Source organism: Monodon monoceros, unplaced genomic scaffold (genome assembly GCF_005190385.1).
Source record: "Monodon monoceros isolate NGI ecotype Baffin Bay Population unplaced genomic scaffold, NGI_Narwhal_1 Super_Scaffold_20, whole genome shotgun sequence".
Taxonomy (NCBI): Eukaryota; Metazoa; Chordata; class Mammalia; order Artiodactyla; family Monodontidae; genus Monodon; species Monodon monoceros.
The window spans coordinates 84597873-84619666 of NW_021703777.1; the positions used below are offsets into that span (position 1 = coordinate 84597873).

At 36.1% G+C, this 21794-nt stretch overlaps 1 protein-coding gene across 2 annotated transcripts in view; it reads right to left on the minus strand.

The window, feature by feature from the left end:
* Positions 1 to 21794, minus strand: part of TBC1D19 (TBC1 domain family member 19) — a 156222-nt gene that overhangs the window by 88511 nt on the left and 45917 nt on the right. For both annotated transcript variants that reach the window (XM_029235523.1, XM_029235522.1), the window contains exons 4-5: positions 18317 to 18392; positions 957 to 1031 (exon numbers count right to left, since the gene is read on the minus strand). In XM_029235523.1, coding sequence (XP_029091356.1) covers positions 957 to 1031; positions 18317 to 18392 — 151 coding nt within the window. The remainder of the gene's footprint in view (positions 1 to 956; positions 1032 to 18316; positions 18393 to 21794) is intronic.

A 21794-nucleotide genomic window follows, 5' to 3' on the forward strand; every position in this document is an offset into this window, starting at 1 on the left:
TGCTAATGAGTCCAAGAATAGAAGGTAAATGATCTGTGCTGGCTAGTAAAATTTCACAAAGAAAAACTGCTCCTCAGCCACATACTACATCTCTTACCCCATCCAGCAATCTGAGAAATGCATTGCAAGGGGGACTGGCCAAGAGAGTGTGACTGTGAATCAGTAGCACCATCTTCCTATATGAAAGACAATATATTATACAATACTACATATTTAGACAGTTCTTCATATAAACTTATCTTTTTTTTTACACCATCCTTCTGGTGCCTTCAGTGACTTGTGCTTGGATATTATCCAAAGTACATTCACTATATCCTGTCCAACAGCAGGAAATAAATAGCAGGTTTGGAGAATGAAGTGAAGAGAAACGTTCTCTCCTACTCATGAGCAGCTATAAAGAATCCAGAATATTTCTCAAGTGGCTTTTCTCTCCTTTTTCACCTCTCCCCTCTCAAAGCCCAGAGTGACAGATAAATGTTGAGTATTAGATCTAAATAGTTCTGCAGAGATGACAAATCATTCAAGTAAGGAGACTAAAGGTAATTAAAACCTTTAAAGTGTATTTATAAGACAAATCTCCAAATCACCTATACTGCAGAGTCTATATTTATTCTCAAGATATAGGTTTATTACAAAAAGCACTACAGCATACATAATAGAAACCTATATAAACTACATCCACATAATTGGCCTTTCACAGATTTTTGTTTCAAAACAAACTGATATACTAGTAATAAAAAAAAGATAGATAAATCTGTCTGACAGTTATTTCATGATACTTCCTAGTACTTGATTCACAAAAAAATACTTAAATGTTAGAAGTACTTTCCATGCTCTGTGGTGACTTAGATGGGTGGGAGGGAGGTCCAAGAGGGAGGGGATATATGTATACATAATAGCTGATTCACTTCGTTGTAAAGCAACTATACTCCAATCAAAAAAAAAAAAAAAAGTACCTTTCGTGCCAATGGGATACTCAATTCAGTGCACATACTATTTAAACTCTTCAAAATTCTTTTTTCCCAACTTCCCTGAAACATAAGGAACAATCTATTATTATTTCTGGTTAACAGTACCAAAACTGATTTTAAAACATTAAAGATGTTATGAGCTATATAGAAATGGTGAAGTTGGTTGAGATTGGTTATCTTTATTCATTAGTTTACTCAACAAATATTGATTACTGCCTACTATGTGCCGGATACTATCCTTAGCGCTGTGAAGTAAGCTGTGAGTAACAGAAAGTCTCCGTCCTCATGGAACTGACGTTCTAGTGGAGGATGGGAATGAAGACAGACAAAAAAAATAAATCAACAATCAGATGGTGATAAACATTACAAGGGAAAACAGCAGATAATAAAAAGGTAAGTTAGATTTAAGCATTTTATAAATGTTTGATACTCAGGAATCCCATTAATGACCTAGTAGAATAAAATTTTACAGAAATTGTTATATTATAATTTTTCCAAACATGATATTTTACCCTAAATACTTCATCATGAATTTTCTAAGAATAAGAACTTTCTCCTACATAACCACATTACCATTGTCACACCTAAAAACACTAACAATACTATTTCATATTATCTAATATTTAGTCCATATTCAAAAATTTCCAATTATCCCCAAAAATGTCTTTATATTTTTTAAAATCCTGGATCCATTAAAATTGAATGTATTACATTACATTTGGCTGTTATGTCTCATTTCTTGTAGCTTAATCTAGAGTGCTTTCATCCTTTTCTTTTTCATATAGACTTTTTCGAGGAGTCCAGACCACTCGTCTCTTATGTATCACAATCTGGATTGGTCTTACTACTTTTTCACAGTATTTATTACATTTCTTGTAAACTTGAAATAATAAGTTAATTTTAATGGTCAGTCATAAATGGATTACCCATATATACCATATTTTAGTAAACTATTCTTTTTAATGCCAAGCTAAAATGCCATAATTTTTGGTCTTTTTATTAAAATATGCCTACAGACCACTTCTGACTCACTAAAACCAAAATAAAATAATGCCAAAGCTCCAAAATTTAACCCAAATGAGGAGAAAAGGAGAGAATTATATATTACATTACCCATAAAGGACAGTTACAACCAGACAATAAAAGCAGAATAATAATAGCTCCATTATGTGATTGTTATAAAGATTAAAGTACTTTGAACAGTGACACAATAATGATAATCATTCAATAATTGATAGCTTTTACTACAGCTATCATTATTCAGAGCTTCTTCTTTAATACACATATTTAAATACATTACTCTCTATCTGGAATAAACCCTCCATGCTCTCCTCCCATCCCAACATACTCATTCCTACATTATCTGAATAAATTTTATTCACCTTCCAGGTCTTTACCTCTATTAAGCCTTCTCTTACCTGGCCCCTCATCCCAGATAATATTCGGTACCTTTGCTTATGGGTTCTCACAGCACCTCTTCCTTCACCTATCATAGCACATATCACACTTTGTCTAGCACATAATAAATTCTCAATAATTGAACAGATTTTACCCTAAGTTATGTTGCAAGCATTTAAAAATAATCTGATACAACTGCCTAAGCAACGAATGAACAGGAAAAAAATCATCTATAGGAGGAATACAGAACTGTGTGAAATGCATGAGGCTTAAACTAAATATGTAGAAATAGGTTTTCAAGAATAAAAGAATACTCTTAATATATTGCATGAAATACTGCCCATACCGTGTGACCCCACCTCCTTCCCACCCTGGGCAGGTAAACCGGCCCCGCCCCAGCTGTGGCCCCTGGCTGCAGAGAAGTCTGAAACGCAGGTGCCCTGCCAGGGCCTGAGTGGCCATCCCCCCCACCGCCAGCAGACCCGGAGCACCCTGTACAGGGGACACAGGTTCGATCCCTGTCCAGGAAGATCCCACAGGCCGCAGAGCAACTAAGCCCGTGCACCACAACTACTGAGCCTGCGCTCTAGAGCCCGTGAGCCACAACTACTGAAGCCCATGCTCCAGGAGCCCATACTCCGCAACAAGAGAAGCCACTGCAATGAGAAGCCCGCACACCACAACGAAGAGTAGCCCCCGCTCACCACAACTAGAGAAAGCTCATGCGCAGCAACAAAGACCCAATGCAGCCAAATAAATAAATAAAATTAATAAAATTTTTTTAATTGCATGAAATACCCCCAAAACGAATTCCATTTACTGGCTTATTTTCAATTCTTTCTCTTTTCTTTTCTTTTTTTTTTAACTGTAAAAAGTTCTCTTAGATCCAAGACTTAAAATACATTTGGGTACATTATTCATGACCAAACTTTAATTATTGCAATATAACCCACTTCCACCCTCAACATCCTTATCCCCAATTTATCTAGATAAATCTTATTCAACGTTCAGATCTCAGCTTAAAAATAATTTCCTCTAATAAGCCTTCTGTCACTTACTCCCCCAACTCCAGATTGTTGGGGGAGCAGGTATGAGAAAGTTTAATTTAAAAAACTGTTAATTTTAATTCAGCCATTACTATAAAACTAAAATTTGCATAAGATTAAAAAGTCAATCCCTGAATTTGTATTACTTATCCTATTATATAAAGAACTAAATTTCTAGCTATTGAATTATGATTCCAAAAATTCTCATTTTCAACCACTAATAAGAGGGCTCTTGAGTTGATAAAAAGAAAATAACTCTAAGATATAAAAACAAAATTAAAGTTACAAGAGACATCAATGTGTGGCTTATACACTGTGCATATTTTCAAGACTGCAATACACTATTTTAATGCAACATAAAACCTACTAAAAACTCAAACATGAAGGCCATTTAAAATAGAATGATACTTTCTGTAATTATACCTTGATAAGATATTCTGAAACATATTTATCTTATCCTTTAAAAAATTATTCTAACAAAAACATCTCTCCAGGTGTTTTCAATAAAGTACAATTTCAAGTGATTAATCATAGTTCTCCTAAATGGATATCCCACTTTACCAAGTATTTCAACTTACCAAATTTAAATTTAATGTTACATGTAATATATAGAGAAACTAGTTAAGAAAAAAGTTACAAAGAAAAGAAATTAGATATTAGAAGAAAGCATTCTGAATGAAAATAATTTAGGAAACAGAGCTATGTGATTTTCATGTGTTTACATGTGTTATTTTATTAATCCTGTGAGATATGTATCATTACCCTCATTTTACAAATGAGGAAACTTTTTAAAAGAGCACCTGAGAGTAGAATGGAAAAGAATATTAAGAACTGAAGCAATGCTGCACAAAGTTTTACTCAATTATTTTTTCTGTGCTCTGCAACTAAAGCAGAAACTTGGAAATGGGGACTTCCCTGGTTGTCCAGTGGTAAAGAATCTGCCTTACAATGCAGGAGATGAGGGTTTGATCCCTGGTTGGGGAACTAAGATCCCACATGTCATGTGGCAACTAAGCCCGCACACCACATCTACTGAGCTCGCCCGCCTCAGCGAGAGAGCCCGCGTGCCACAAACTACAGAGCCCACGCGCTCTGGAGCCTGCGCACCACAACTAGAGAGAAACCCATGCACCACAACAAAGAGCCCATGCACAACAACGAAAGATCCCGCATGCCACAACTAAGATCTGATGCAGCCAAAAAAAAAAAAAAAAAAGGAAACTTGGAAATGATGATCCAGAAGAGAAGAACAACTTAAAACTGAGAGAAGGAAAGAGGAAAAGGATGTTCAATTCAGAAAAAATCAAATTTTTATGGCTAGAAAAGGGGGAAATGAGGTGTAACAGCTGAGTTTTCAAATAATGAAAAGACATAGATTCAACAAATGTTTATTGTGCACCTACTAAACACATGTCACTAAAAGATGAATGAAACAGCATCCCTGTAGTGAAGGTGGGGAGGATAAGACAGAAACAAATATAAGCTGCAAAAAGTTCATAAGGGCTACACCAGTCTATATGTCATAAACCAAAGAAAACATAAAACAATAAGCAAGCAATAGGAAGCCAGGTATATCAAAACTTCTAGTTGACAACAGAACACATACCACTTCCTTGAAAATCCTAAAAATAATGAAAGAAAAGCGACCCCAGTGGTTGGCCACTTCCCTACTCCCTGTTCCATATCTATGGCAAGGTTGGCAGGATTTTTCCAAGGTACGCCTTGCAAGAACTTCAGTCAGATGGTCAGAAGTCATTTCATGGAAGTCTTGGATGGTCAGAGAAATCATTTGCTCAGACATCAGAAATAGTAATAGGATTTCCTGACAATGAGGAGAAATCCAAGATGAAGCAAGCAGCTGCTTTTAAGCTGGGTCATCCTTTAGGTCATCCTCAAGAACTCTAATCTTGAGTAAGTGGTATTCATTCATTCCTTTGTCTCACTGACTAACATGTACTGAATGCTTTCTATCTATAAAGCACAAAGCTCAGACCAGTGAGTAAATGTTATAAGGAGCATGTAACCATTTAACACAAGCAAGAAACTTTCCAACAAGTAAGAAGACTTAATCAAAATGGGTTAAGTCAGTGAAATTGTGAATTCCCTGTTTCCAGAAGCTCTCCACCAAAAGGAGACGAACTCTAGAGGTTGGACTGGATAAATGTGAAGGTCCACTTTAGCTCCAGTTTTACAGATACTTAATTTTTCTCAGGTCCTGTTTCTGGAGGTGAATAAATAAGCTCTAAGTCTCAAAACTAAATGCTCAAAAAAAATCATAGTTATTTCTATGTTATTATTTAAGTAAAACTTTCAGTGTGTACCTAGCACCAAAAAAAAGTAGAAGTAGCAAATAAGTTATTGAAAAACAACAGTGCGTTAAGACAAAATAAGAAGAAAGTAATAGTTTCTACCCCAAAGACTTATAAAATAAAGATCTTTTAAAATGTTGTTTAAAAGGAAAATGAATGGCATTTTACATTTAAAATGTTTAAATAGGAAGACATTACCTTTTACCTAAACCCATATCCTCTCTAAATGAAATTATTGTTGCATTCTAATCAGTTTCCCTAATAATTGGAATCTATGGTATTAACTCAAAGTATTTCAAGAGTTTTATAAATACAGTAGTTTCTAAGCCATGAGAGGCAAAAGATTCACAAAAGAACTGCAACTGTATTGAAATCTTTAAATGGGTATTAACTATCACCTTGTTACTTTTTCATAGTAATGAAAATAAATAAGAAGTCATTAAAAATACATAATAAATATATAACACGCAAACAACTATGAAATTATAAAGTTTAAAATTACTTTCTTCACCTTGAAAAGAATAAAGTAAAACAAAATAAAAATCATCCAGCTATCTAATGGAAAAAGGTCTTAGTAATTCTCCGATTATAAAAGTAACACATTTATTCAAGATAGTTGGAAAAACAATAATATGTAAAGAATAAAATAATAAATAAGCACTCATAGATTTCAATCAGCCAAAATAACCACTGTTACCATTTTATTCTCTTCATTTTTTTCTATGCATGAATATGTACAATTGAGATGTATATGTGTGTATGAATATACACACGCATATATATACATTTAATTAAAGCAGAATTATTTTGTTTTTATAGTTTGCTTTTCCATTTAAGATTATATCATATGCAATTTCCCATGTCATTATATTTCTTCAAAAATGTCATTTCTGATGCCTGTATAACATTGTCTTTTGGAGTTTCCATGTTATATTTAAGCAGGCCCTATTGCTATTCGTTTAGATGCCTTAAAATTTTTTACTATTATCATGAACATGAATTTCTGTGTTTCTCTGATTCTTTCCTTTAGGGTCTGAGAAATGAAATTACTAGGGATAAGGGTATGAATATTTTCTAAAAGGGAATACTTTTCAGTTTTTGATTATTCAATTCATTCATTATTTTAAAAAAATATCTATTGAGCGTCTACCATGGGCTAGGCACTATGCCAGATGTTGCAGATACAGTTGTGAAAAGAGAGACACTGGCCCTGCTCTACAGAATCTAGTGATGATACAGACAACCCAAGTATTGTGGTGGGAAGTATAGGGTGCCTCCCATGTGGAAGATTGGAAAAACAGGATAAATATCTGAGAACTAGGGGTCAGAAGTCCTTCCTAAAGAAACTATCATCTAACACAGGGCCTGAAGAATATGCAGAAGTTAGCCAAAAATATGTGGGATTTGAGGGTAGGCAGTTTTGGGTAGAAGCAACAGCATGAGCACAGGTTCTCCTGCTGGGGAACAACTGAGGAGATCAAGGATGACTAGAGAGAGAGAACATACGTGTGTGGAAGTGGGCATGGGAGTGGCAGTAGGGGGAGGGACAGTGTGAGGAGGCAAAAGATGAGACCTGAACAGTAAAAAGGGGCAAGATCACTTATAGCCTTTTAAGCAAAAGTAAGGAAATGGAGCTCTATCCTAAAAGTCTTAGAGGTTTTAAGAAATGGAGTGACAATACAGAAGGCAGAAAGGCCAATTAGGAAGGGGATGTGAATTGAAGTAATATAAAACTAGCAAAATTCTCATTTTTGCTAAGGTTACTCGATTGGCAGTGAATAGGATAAATTCAACCACACAGCACATCTTGAGTTTGTCTGAGCATTTCTGGACTGGATACAGAAATAGGCTAAATATCGTCAGGTAGTGTAGATTCTGGAGCGGCTGTCCAAGATTCAAATTCCAGGTCTTCCACTGAGTAGTTTGGTAAAGTTGGCCCCATCTAAGACCGTAAGAGTGACTCATTTCATAGAGTCAGCATAAATATTAAATGAGTGAATACTTGTAAAGCACTAGAATGGTACCTGGCACGTAATTAGAGCTCTATGTGCTTACTACTATTATTTCACAAGAAAACTTATGCACTTATATTTATCACACTGCATATAAGTTTCTTCAAATATTGCTTCCTGTGAAAGGTGTAGCAAAATAGTTCCCAAAGTATTTTACATGGAAATAGATTACATAAGTTTGAACAACACTAGATTAAATAAAAATTAAACAGTTTCTTTATTGCAGAAACTCTCTGAGCTGTTAACATGCCAAAAGAAATTGTAAGCAACAAAATTAAGGAGAATTAGATTTAAAAAAAGTATAAAATAAATATCCATGAGTCCCTACTGATAAAAATAAATGATTGAATAAATAAATAAATGGGGGAGAGGAGACAACTCTTCTATGAAGAAGAATTCCAAATAATTTCTGTAGATACTCCCCCCCTCAGGGAGGTGGAACATAACTTCTCAAGTGTGGACCATGACTTCCTTCCAGACGGTACAGTATACATACAAAGTGGGGGGGTGAAGAGTAGCTTTACAGTGGAAAAACCTCACAAATAATACCTCAATCAGGCAATCAAGGTCAACATCAACAGTGATATATCATACTGATTGTATATACCATGATATAATCTAATGACTATAAATGGCATTTTATATCTGTGATCTTCCTCCAAAATACCCACAACCCTAGTCTAATAATGAGAAAAACATCAAACAAATTCCAAGAGAGGGATATTCTACAAAATACCTGACCAGTACTTCTCAAAACTGTCAAGGTCATCAAAAACAAGGAAAGTCTGAGAAACTGGCATAGCCAAGAGGAGCCTAAGGAGACGTGACAACCAAATGTAATGTGGTATCCTGGATGGAATCCTAAAACAGAAAAAGGATATGAGGTTAAAACTAAGGAAATCTGAATAAAGTATAACTTTAGTTATTAATACTGTATTAATATTAGTTCACTAAGTGTAACAAATGTACCATAGTAATGTGAGATGTTAATAGGGAAACTGGGTACGGGTTCCATGGGAACTCTCTGTACCGTCTTCTCAATTTTTCTGTAAATCTAAAACCCTTGTAAAAAATCAAGTCCACTAAAAATAATAAATTGTGATTCACCAAGAGGAAAACAATGTGTACTTCCATCCCCAAACTTATTTGTCCCTGGAACCCCCTTTTATGGAGCATCTCTCAGGGCTAGGATTCAGTATAAAACACTCTGGAAAATGCTGATGCAGTATAAGGAGCCTCTTCCCCTCATCAGCCCAGAAAACTTCCTAGCCATCTTCCCTATAGCACATAGCACCTTCTACCTTATGTTATAGGTACATATGTCCAAGTCTTATTTCAATTATTAAATCATAAAGTTAACTGAAGGCAGAATCTGTATCTAATTTATTTCTGAATCTTCACAGCACATAGCAGAGTGTCTTCTACTCGTAGGCATTCAGTAAATATCTTTTAAGTAAATATTGTAATAATTGCTAGAAAGGATGGTAAATGCCTTTACGTATTGATTCATTATAAACTTACTAAGCTCCTGCTATATAAAGGTCAGTATACTAGAGGTAACAGTTACACAAAAGTCTTTTTAAAATTGTTACTGCTTTCCAGAGGCTTATAGGAAAAGACAGAAAGATGCGTACAGAAATTACTATAATAGAATGCAATTTGTGAATGAAGGCCATGAAATGACAGTGTGCTACAAGAGTGCAAAAGAGGGAGAGATCCTTTCAACAGGGTAATAACAACGTCAGAGAAGAGATGCCATCTGAGCTGACACAAAATAGATGGGATTTTCATAATGTAAAGCAGGCAGAGGGCTTTCCAAGACAGGAAAACAAAGTAAGTGTTAAAGATGCAAGAGGAAAGGCAAAATGATTCACTTGGAATGGCACAAACGGCAGTTATAAGACAGCAGAGACTGATAAAGTGGAAGGAGCAGCTGGGGACAGATAGTAAAAGCTCTTAAATGGTGGGCTGTGGAGTAGAAACGTCATTTGTTAGGCAATTGGCAATCACTGAAGGTCTGTTAGAAGGCAGTGAGACACATTATAAGGGTTCATCTGCTTGAGGTTAAAGTTAATAGAATTGAAGGTACATAAGGAGAAAGACAGATTGAAAGTTGGTAGTTATAAAAGTTAGTAGTGAGGGACCTTCAAGATGGCAGAGGAGTAAGATGTGGACATTACCTTCCTCCCCACAAATATATCAAAAATACATCTACATGTGGAACAACGCCTACAGAACACTTACTGAACATTGGCAGAAGACCTCAGACTTCCCAAAAGGCCTGAATGAGCACGAGCCCGCTAATCAGCCGCTGTTTTAACCCCGTCCTGTCTGGGCAGGAACAGATGCCTGAGGGCGACCCACACACAGACATGGGGCCAAACCAAAGCTGAACCCCAGGAGTTGTGCGAACAAAGAAGAGAAAGGGAAATTTCTCCATGCAGCTTCAGGAGCAGCAGATTAAATCCCCATAATCAACTTGAGGTACCCTGAATCTGTGGAATGCCTGAATAGACAACATCCCAAAATGGAGGCAGAGGACTTTGGGAGCAACTGCAGACTTGGGGTTTGCTGTCTGCGACTGACTTGTTTCTGATTTTTATGTTTATCTTAGTTTAGTTTTTAGCACTTGTTATCATTGGTAGATTTGTTTATTGGTTTGGTTACTCTCTTTTTTAAAATTATTATTTATTTTAATAATTTTACTTATATTTTTTTTTAATTTATTTTTCTTTCTTTTTTTTTCTCCCTTTTCTTCTGAGCCGTGTGGCTGACAGGGTCTTGGTGCTCCAGGCCATATCAGGCCTGAGCCTCTGAGGTGGGAGAGACAAGTTCAGGACACTGGACCACAGGAGACCTCCTGGCCCCATGTAATATCAATCAGTGAGAGCTCTCCCAGAGATCTCAGTCTCAATGCTAAGACCCAGCTCCACCCAACGGCCAGCAAGTTCCAGTGCTGGATGCCCCATGCCAAACAACTAGCAAGACAGGAACACAGCCCCACCCATTAGCAGAGAGACTGCCTAAAATCATACTAAGTTCACAGACACCTCAAAACACACCCCTGGATGTGGTCTGGCCCACCAGAAAGACAAGATAACCCCCCACTCACCAGAACACAGGCACCAGTCCCCTCCACCAGGAAGCCTACACACTGAACCAAACTCACCCACTGGGGGCAGACACCAAAAACAACGGGAATTACGAACCTGCAGTCTGAGAAAAGGAGACCCCCAAACACAGTATGTTAAACAAAATGAGAAGACAGAGAAATATGCAGCAGGTGAAGAAGCAGGGAAAAAAACCAGCAGACCAAACAAATGAAGGGGAAATAGGCAGTCTACCTGAAAAAGAATTCAGAGTAATGATAGTAAAGATGATCCAAAATCTTGGAAATCGAACGGAGAAAATACAAGAAATGTTTAACACGGAACAAGAAGAACTAAAGAGCAAACAAACAATGACGAACACCACAATAAATGAAATGAAAAATTCTCTAGGAGAAATCAATAGCTGAATAACTGAGGCAGAAGAACAGATAAGTGACCTGGAAGATAAAATAGTGGAACTAACTACTGCAGAGCAGAATAAAGAAAAAAAAAATGAAAAGAATTGAGGACAGTCTCAGAGACTTCTGGGACAATATTAAATGCACCAACATTCAAATTATAGGGGTCCCAGAAGAAGAGTAAAAGAAAGGATCTAAGAAAATATTTGAAGAGATTATAGTTGAAAACTTCCCCACCATAGTAAAGGAATTAGTCAATAAAGTCCAGGAAGCACATAGACTCCCATACAGGATAAATCCAAGGAGAAACACGCCAAGACACATATTAATCAAACTATCAAAAATTAAATACAAAGAAAAAATATTAAAAGCAGCAAGGGAAAAACAACAAATAACATACAAGGGAATCCCCATAAGGTTAACAGCTAACTTTTCAGCAGAAACTCTGCAAGCCAGAAGGGAGTGGCAGGACATATTTAAAGTGATGAAAGGGAAAAATCTACAACCAAGATTACTCTACCCAGCAAGGATCTCATTCAGATTCAACAGAGAAATTAAAACCTTTACAGACATGCAAAAGAGAATTCAGCACTACCAAACCAGAATTACAACAAATCCTAAAGGAACTTCGCTGGGCAGGAAACACAAGAGAAGGAAATGACCTACAAAAACAAACGCAAAACAATTGAGAGAATGGTAATAGGAACATATATATCGATAATACCTTAAATGTAAATGGATTAAATGCTCCAACCAAAAGACATAGGCTGGCTGAATGGATACAAAAACATGACCCGTATATATGCTGTCTACAAGAGACCCACTTCAGACCTAGGGACACATACAGATTGAAAGTGAGGGGATGGAAAAGATATTCCACACAAAAGGAAATCAAAAGAAAGCTGGAGTAGCAATTCTCATATCAGACAAAATAGACTTTAAAATAAAGACTATGACAAGAGACCAAGAAGGACACTACATAATGATCAAGGGATCAATCCAAGAAGAAGACATAACAATTGTAAATATTTATGCACCCAACACAGGAGCACCTCAGTACATAAGGCAAATGCTAACAGTCATAAAAGGGGAAATCGACAGTAACTAAATCATAGTAAGAGACTTTCACACCTCACTTTCACCAATGGACAGATCATCCAAAATGAAAATAAATAAGGAAACACAAGCTTTACATGACACATTAAACAAGGTGGACTAAACTGATATTTATAGGACACTCCACCCAAAAACAACAGAATACACATTCTTCTCAAGTGCTCATGGAACATTCCCCAGGATAGATCATATCTTGGGTCACAAATAAAGCCTTGGTAAATTTAAGAAAATTGAAATCATATCAAGTATCTTTTCCGACCACAACTCTATGAGACTAGATATCACTTACAGGAAAAAAGACAGTAAAAAATACAAACACATGGAGGCTAAACAATATGCTACTAAATAACCAAGAGATCACTGAAGAAATCAAAGAGGAAATAAAAAAATACCTAGAAAGAAATGACAGTGAAAACATGATGACCCAAAACCAGTGGGATGCAGCAAAAGCAGTTCTAAGAGGGAGGTTTGTAGCAATACAATCCTACCTCAAGAAAGAAGAAACATCTCATATCAACAACCTAAACGTACACCTAAAGCAATTAGAGAAAGAAAAACAAGAAAACACCAAAGTTAGCAGAAGGAAAGAAATCATAAAGATGAGATCAGAAATAAATGAAAAAGAAATGAAGGAAACAATAGCAAAGATCAATAAAACTAAAAGTTGGTTCTCTGAGAAGATAAACAAAATGATAAACCATTAGCCAGACTCATCAAGAAAAAAAGGGAGAAGACTCAAATCAATAGAATTAGAAACGAAAAAGGAGAAGTAACAACTGACACTGCAGAAATACAAAGGATCATGAGAGATTACTACAAGCAACCATATGCCAATAAAATGGACAACCACAAGGAAATGGACAAATTCTTGGAAAGGTACAATTTTCCAAGACTGTACCAGGAAGAATTAGAAAATATAAACAGACCAATCACAAGTACTGAAATTGAAACTGTGATTAAAAATCTTCCAAGAACAAAAGCCAAGGACCAGATGGCTTCACAGGCGAATTCTATTATACATTTAGAGAAGAGCTAACACCTATCCTTTTCAAAGTCTTCCAAAATATAGCAGAGGGAAGAACACTCCCAAACTCATTCTACGAGGCCACAATCACCCTGATACCAAAACCAGATAAAGATGTCACAAAAAAAGAAAACTACAGGCCAATATCACTGATGAACATAGATGCAAAAAACCTCAACAAAAAACTAGGAAACAAAATCCAACAGCACATTAAAAGGATCATACACCATGACGAAGTGGGGTTTATCCCAGGAATGCAAGGATTCTTCAATATGTTCAAATCAATCAATGTGATACATCATATTAACAAATTGAAGGATAAAAAACATATGATAATCTCAATAGATGCAGAAAAACCTTTCGACAAATTCAACACCCATTCATGATAAAAACTCTCCAGAAAGTAGGAATAGAGGGAACCTATCTCAAAATAATAAAGGCCATAAATGACAAACCCACAGCCAACATCATTCTCAATGGTGAAAAACTGAAACAATTTCCTCTAAGATCAGGAACAAGACAAAGTTGCCCACTCTCACCACCTTTATTCAACATAGTTTTGGAAGTTTTAGCCACAACCATCAGAGAAGAAAAAGAAATAAAAGGAATCTAAATCAGAAAAGAAGAAGTAAAGCTGTCACTGTTTGCAGATGACATGATACTATATAGAGAATCCTAAAGATGTTACCAGAAAACTATCAGAGCTACTCAATGAACGTGGTAAAGTAGCAGGATACAAAATTAATGCACAGAAATCTCTTGCATTCCTATACACTAATGATGAAATATCTGAAAGAGAAATTAAGGAAACACTCCCATTTACCACTGCAACAAAAAGAATAAAATACCTAGGAATAAACCTACCTAAGGAGACAAAAGACCTGTATGCAGAAACTATAAGACACTGATGAAAGAAATTAAAAATGATACAAACAGATGGAGAGATATACCATGTTCTTGGATTGGAAGAATCAACATTGTGAAAATGACTATACTACCCAAAGCAATCTACAGATTCAATGAAATCCCTGTCAAACCACCAATGGCATTTTTCACAGAACTAGAACAAAAAATTTCACAATTTGTATGGAAACACAAAGACCCCGAATAGCCAAAGCAATCTTGAGAGTGAAAAACAGAGCTGGAGGAATCAGGCTCCCTGACATTGGACTATATTACAAAGCTATAGTAATCAAGAGAGCATGGTACTGGCACAAAAACAGAAATATAGATCAATGGAACAGGATAGGAAGCCCAGAGATAAACCCACGCACATATGGTCACCCTATCTTTGATACAGGAGGCGAGACTATACAATGGAGAAAAGACAGTGTCTTCAATAAGTGGTGCTGGGAAAACTGGACAACTACATGTAAAAGAATGAAATCAGAACACTCCCTAACACTGTATACAAAAATAAATGCAAAATGGATTAAAGATCTAAATGTAAGGCCAGACACTATATAACTCTTAGAGGAAAACATAGGCATAACACTCTATGACATAAATCACAGCAAGATCCTTTTTGACCCACCTCCTAAAGAAATGGAAATAAAAACAAAAATAAACAAATGGGACCTAATGAAACTTAAAAGCTCTTGCACAGCAAAGGAAACCATAAACAAGACGAAAACACAACCCTCAGAGTGGAAGAAAATATTTGCAAACGAAGCAACTGACAAAGGATTAATTTCCACAATATACAAGCAGTTCATGCAGCTTAATATCAAAAAAACAAACAACCCAGTCCAAAAATGAGGAGAAGACCTAAATGGACATTTCTCCAAAGAAGATATACAGATTGCCAACAAACACATGAAAGACTGCTCAACATCACTAATAATTAGAGAAATGCAAATCAAAAGCACAATGAGGTATCACCTCATAACGGTCAGAATGGCCATCATCAAAAAATCTACAAACAATAAATGCTGGAGAGGGTGTGGAGAAAAGGGAACCCTCTTGCACTGTTGATGGGGATGTAAATTGATACAGCCACTATGGAGAACAGTATGGAGGTTCCTTAAAAAACTAAAAACAGAACTACCATATGACCCAGCAATCCCACTACTGGGCATATACCCTGAGAAAACCACAGTTCGGAAAGAGTCATGTACCACAATGTTCACTGCAGCTCTATTTGCAATAGCCAGGACGTGGAAGCAGCCTTTGTGTCCATCAACAGATGAATGGATTGAGAGGATGTGGCACATGTATACAATGGAATATTACTCAGCCATAAAAAGAAATGAAATTGAGTTATTTGTAGTGAGGTGGATGGACCTAGAGTCTGTCATACAGAGTGAAGTTAAGTCAGAAAGAGAAAAACAAATACCGTATGCTAACACATATATATGGAATCTAAAAAAAAAAAAAAAAAGGTTCTGATGACCTAGGGGCAGGACAGGAATAAAGAGGTAGACATAGAGAGTGGACCTGAGGACATGGGGAGAGGGAAGGGTAAGCTGGGACAAAGAGAAAGAGTAGCACTGACACATATACACTACCAAATGTAAAATAGATAGCTAGTGGGAAGCAGCCACATAGCACAGGGAGATTAGCTCAGTGCTCTGTGACCACCCAGAGGGGTGGGATAGGGAGGGTGGGAGGGAGACGCAAGAGGGAGGAGGTATGGGGATATATGTATATGTATAGCTGATTCACTTTGTTATAAAGCAGAAGCTAACACACCATTGTAAAGCAACTATACTCCAATAAAGATATTAAAAAAAATTACTGCAACAAAAAAAATCTTCAGTCTTGCAGATTTAGAGACCCACATAAAAAGACTGTAAAAATGTCACTTCCCTTATTTTGATAAATAATAAACAATTCTTGAATTTCAAACAAACAGAGAAACAAAAAAGAATCAATTACAGTTGACCCTTGAACATCTTGGATGTTAGGGATGCCAACACTCCACACAGTGGAAAATTTGAGTATAACTTAACATCTGGCCCTCCATTCCTGTGGTTCTGAATCTGCAAATTCAACCAGCCCAGGTTAGTGTAGTACTGCAATATTTAGCATTGAAAAAAATCCACATATAAGTGGATTCATGCAGCTCAAACCCACGTTGTTCAAGAGTCAACTGTATTTCCTCAAACATTTACTGAGAGTGTTCTGTGGGCTAGGCACTATGCTTAGATGCTGAGGATTAAAAGCACAGTCCCTGCTCTTAAAGGGACTAATTTAGTGCAGGAATCTGCAAACTTTCTATAAAAAGGCAGATAGTAAAAAATTTAAGCTTTCCAGGTCACAACATCTCTAAAGCAACTATTTAACTCTGACATAGTAGTGCAAAAGCAGACATAGCCAATATGTAAATAAAGGAGCATGACTACTTTCCAATAAAACATATTTTATTAATTCCTGTAAGTTTCATGGGTCACAAAATATTATTCTTCTTTTGATTTTTCAACCAGTTGAAAATGTTTTAAAAAATAATAAAATTCCTAGCTTGCTACCCATACAAAAACAGGTGGCAGGGCAGATCTGGCCCATGCGCTGTAGCGTGCCAACTCTGGATCTAGCAGGTAAGCCTGGAGAGGAAAGAAAGGAGTACCATACTCCTTGTGTGTATATACACAATACATATATTTACCATTCATATATAGTCTCAGCAACTAGCAGTAGGCTTTAAGAACAGACCAGTTATTTATCTCTGTATCTCTTCAGTCTTAATAGGAAACCAACTTTTGTGCTTTGTTTTTTATGCTTATGCTAAAACTGATACTTTCTCTAAAACTTTCAGAAATTTTCAAAATTTGCCAAAAAATACTTAGACCTAAGCATTTAGTTTTATTTTCTTGAGTTTATATCTTTACAGCAAAAGACCAATTATTTCGTACATGTATCACGTGATGATTATGATTTATGACACATCAATAATAAATACTGTCTGATTGCTAGCCCTAAGGTACCACCTAGAGATAGAAACATATTACATATTTCCTCAAATATCTCCATGTTTTTTGTTTATATTGCTTCCTTTCACCCTCTAATTTTGAGGGTTTTTAAAATGAATATAAAAGCAGAAAAAGAAAAACCTGCCTAACATCTACCACTGTGGAGCATGGTAACTCAAAGCAAGCAGAACACTTCTCAGGAGCAGCAGAACTATAACTGTTGAAGCTGGGTGACGGGTTCACTGGAGTTCTTTGGGGTGTATCTGAAAATTTTCATAATAATTTCTGAGACTATGATAGAGAAAGAAGGTTGACTTATGAGGTCCATTAAATGCCTCAGCAGTGTTAGTTAGAGAGTCCCCAGCACTGTGAGGAAGGCTCATGAATAGTGCCACCTCACAGGCAGGTAGACCACACAGGGCCAAAGCAAAGGCCAGCTAAAAGAATTAGGGGCATGTGACAGAACTTGTTAAGTTTCTACTTTAACAGCTTTTTACAGTTTTTCTGTTAAAGTTATTTTATTTTACGCTTTTAAAGTGACTTAGTTGTTTTCAGTGCATTTTAGATACAAGGTTCATTTAGGTTCTGTAACAGAATACAATTAGTATGTATAACCTGCTGTGAAAACAAATGTTTCAAATATAGTATCAGTAACACTGGTGTCAAAAGCTAAAATTTTAAGGGAAGAGTGAGTCAGTTCATTCCCATTTCATTCCTTTAATATCACACAACATTAGGAACAAATTGTTTCATAATATTTACTTTTATGATATTTTAAATTTTAGGCCAGTATAGTACATGACTTTTTTTTCTTCTACTCAACATTTTCAAGATTACTATAGTTAAGTAAGTGCAATCCTTGGTTACTGAAAATAAAAAGTATGCAAATAGTATTCACCTCACTTTAATGGTCTTTACCCAGTCTTTCATATAATAAATACAGTCATAATATTAATAAGGATCTCTCACTCTGCATTATATAACTTGGTATGGAAAAATAAAATTAAAATGAACAGTAGCCAACCTGTGCTTTCCTCATGTATACCAAAGGTTCTTTAAGATGTTCAGGAGGTGCAGCAGGATGACTGGGTAAAGGAAACCTGGGGACAAAGAGAGGAAGCTATTATACATTACTCTTTTTTAAAAAAAAATAAACAAAGAATGCATGTTTTTATTTATTCACTCAACAACCACAGACCTGAGAGCCCACTGCCATGTACTGGTTATATACAGGTAAACAGGTCCCTGCCCTCAAAAGGTTTACAAACCAAAAGCAAGCAAGAAAAACTACAAAAGCACCACAAAAGCATATATAGGGGGCAAAGAAGTCTGAGTTATGTATTTGATACAATTTTCCCTTATGCTAAGAATTGAAAAGTATATACATTACTCTTAATAATTAATCAGCTCGCCTGGTTAGAAATTACTTACCTCTGTAGTCCATGATAGAAATGAAATAGATATTTGTTAGCAGTTTTATGTGCTTACACAAGGTACAACAACCTAATAAAACTTTAATTCTTATCCTACTAGCATAGTAGTTGTAAATTAATGATTTAATGACTTGTTAAAAGTTAAAGTGAATTCATAAATTTAGGTAAATTTAAAAATTATTTAGCTCTGTAAGTGCTCACATGAAAATTTTCACAACTGTTAATTTTAGTATGTAAGTACTATAACACTTAGAGAAATTTTTTTTAATTCTGAAGTCTAAAAAAGTCCATTAACTTACTAATATATCAACTTTTCTCATTTCTCCCAATTTCCTTTTCCATAGGATTGAAATGATAGTAAAAATACTATCTTTTGTAATAGCCATGTTTTAGTATTAATATATTACATACTACATTAATTCACAAATTTAATAAAATTTTAATGTCTTGAAAATTATGTTTTCTATGTAACATTACATTTTATATTCAAAATGTATTGTTTTTTATTAAGAAAACAGATTTATTTATTCAACAAATATTTGAGCCATTCTAAGTACTAAGTATATGGTAGGATTAAGACAGTTATCTCCTGTTCTTATGTACCTAATATTCTAGTGAAGAAAGAGTCAATATTTATAAAAACAAACAAATAAAGAAATCAATAGAATAATATAAAATAGTAATAAGTGCCATGAGAAAATGAGAGCAGGATAGAGTCAAAAGTGATTTGGAAGGGCAGGGAAGGTGTCTAGAAAAGCTAATATTTGAACCAAGACATGAGTGAAAAGGAGCCAACCATTCAAAGATCTGGGGGAAGAACATTCTAAGTAAAAGGACAGCAAGCACAAGACTCTGAGGTGGGAAAATATGGAATGTTTAAAAATCAGAAAAAGCCAGGATGGTTGAAATGTAATGACTGAGGCACAGAGTGATATAAAGTCATAGGGAAGGCAATAGGAGAACACAACAATTTAACATTTACTTAGAGTTTTCAATCTCTTTCACAACATATAGCTCCCATTGAAATTAATCATATAACTTGTACCTACAGCAAAGCAACCACGTTCTCACAATCAAGAACCATACACTGAATTCTCAAGAAATTCCTCATCCAAAGGGCGACATCCAAAGGGGGACACCAGACAGTTTCACTAACTGATTATTTCTGGCTAATTGTTTTTTTTCTACTAAAATCTGCATTCCATGTACCTAAACAAATCACCTTTTCCCACTCACAAGTGAAAAAAAAAAAATTGATAATCTCTAGGTATCTCAGTATTTCTTCTTAATGCAAGATAGTTTAAAAGCTATATATTTTATACCACTCACTACATCATTTGTAAAGAGACGTGATGTATAATTAAATATAACTCTTAAAAATTCTTCCATTTTAATGGTAATTATTTCTAAACTTAATAAAACTTAGAAATTTAGGATTGAAACTTGAGAGCACTTACTGATGAACTTAAGGGTTATTTAATGCTCAAAGAAATTTATCCATAAAAAAAGGTGAGAAGTGACAACCCCAAATCATTCATATTAAACCAAAATAAAGTTAGATATTTATTCAATTGTAAATATTTAATGAGAACCTACTAAGTTCAAGGTAATAGAGATACAGCAGGGAACAAAACATGTTAAAATCTCTGTCCTTGGGACTTCCCTGGAGGTACAGTGAGGGGGCACGGGTTCGATCCCTCATCGGGGAAGATCTCATATGCCACATCGCGCAGCCAAAACAATAAATAAAATGAAGTAGAATAGAATACAAAAGAATAAAACAAAATAAAATAAAATCTCTGTCCTCACGTACTTTACATTTAGTAATACAAAGAGATGACGGTCAGTAGATAGGAACAATGCAGAAACCTCCATATCACTCTTGACTCCTCCCTCTTCCTGTCTCCCTAAATCTCCATAAATGCCACTCATCTTCTCTACACCACTGACAGTTTTAGGCAACCAACATTTCTCGCCTGCATTCATCTGACAGATTCATAAGCAGTCTCCCCTGCTTCCACACTATTTTCAACCTATTTGCCAATTTGCCTGGCGGTTAGTCAGGAGCAGTGTCTTCCTTATTCACCAGTGATTGTATTTCCAGTGTCTAGCATAAGGCCTGGCACATACTAGATATCCAGTACATTGTTGAATAAATAAAATGCAAATGTGGTTATGTCACTACTTTGCTTAAAAATCCTAAAATGGCACCCAAATGCTTTTAGGATCCAGTCTACAAATCCTTGAGTAAGAAGCACATCCTTGCCTACAGATCTAGCATAATTCTTTCCTATGCCCCTTTCCTCTCTACCACCCAACTTTTGTTGCCGTACAACTTTTGTTCCTCCAATATACTGCATTCTTTTCCACCTATAAACACCTTTGAACCTGTTGTTCCCTCGTGCCTAAAGCATCTTTCTTCTCTACCCCTTCCCCTGACTAAATCCAGCTCAGCTTTTTGATCTCAGTCTGAGTATTATTTCCTGTGATAAGTCATCATGACATCCCCAATGTGAGTTAAGTGCCTGCCCTATGTACTCCTTGTACTTATCCTATTATAGCGCTTACTATATTGTACTATAATTGCCTCTTTAAATTCTCTGTGCCCCACTGGGATGTAAGCTCCATAAAAAGCAAAGACTATCTGCCTAGCTTGTTCACTATCCCAGCACCTAGCTCTGTACATAACACATAACAAGCACATAGTAATATTTAAAACTAAGAGGGCAGGGTGGAGTCAAGATGGCAGTGTGGGAAGACGCCAAGTTAACGTCTCCCCATAATTAGGTTCCCTGCCGGCTGCTGGTGGAGGACCCTAACGCCCAAGGAGATGGGAGGAACTCCCAAGTGAACTGGTAGGACGTGGGGGGACTGAGGGGGGAGGAAAAGTGGAGGCCAGACAGGATCAGTGCCCCTGAGGCTGGGGAGATCAGGAAAGGCACCTGGGAGGGGCCCTCAGGGAGGAGTGGAGGAAGAGCTGAGGGCATTTGCCCCACTGACTTGGGCACGGGGAGACTGCTGAGCTCCCAAGCTGGTCCCCTGCCCTCCAAGGGCCCCAACTCCCCATGG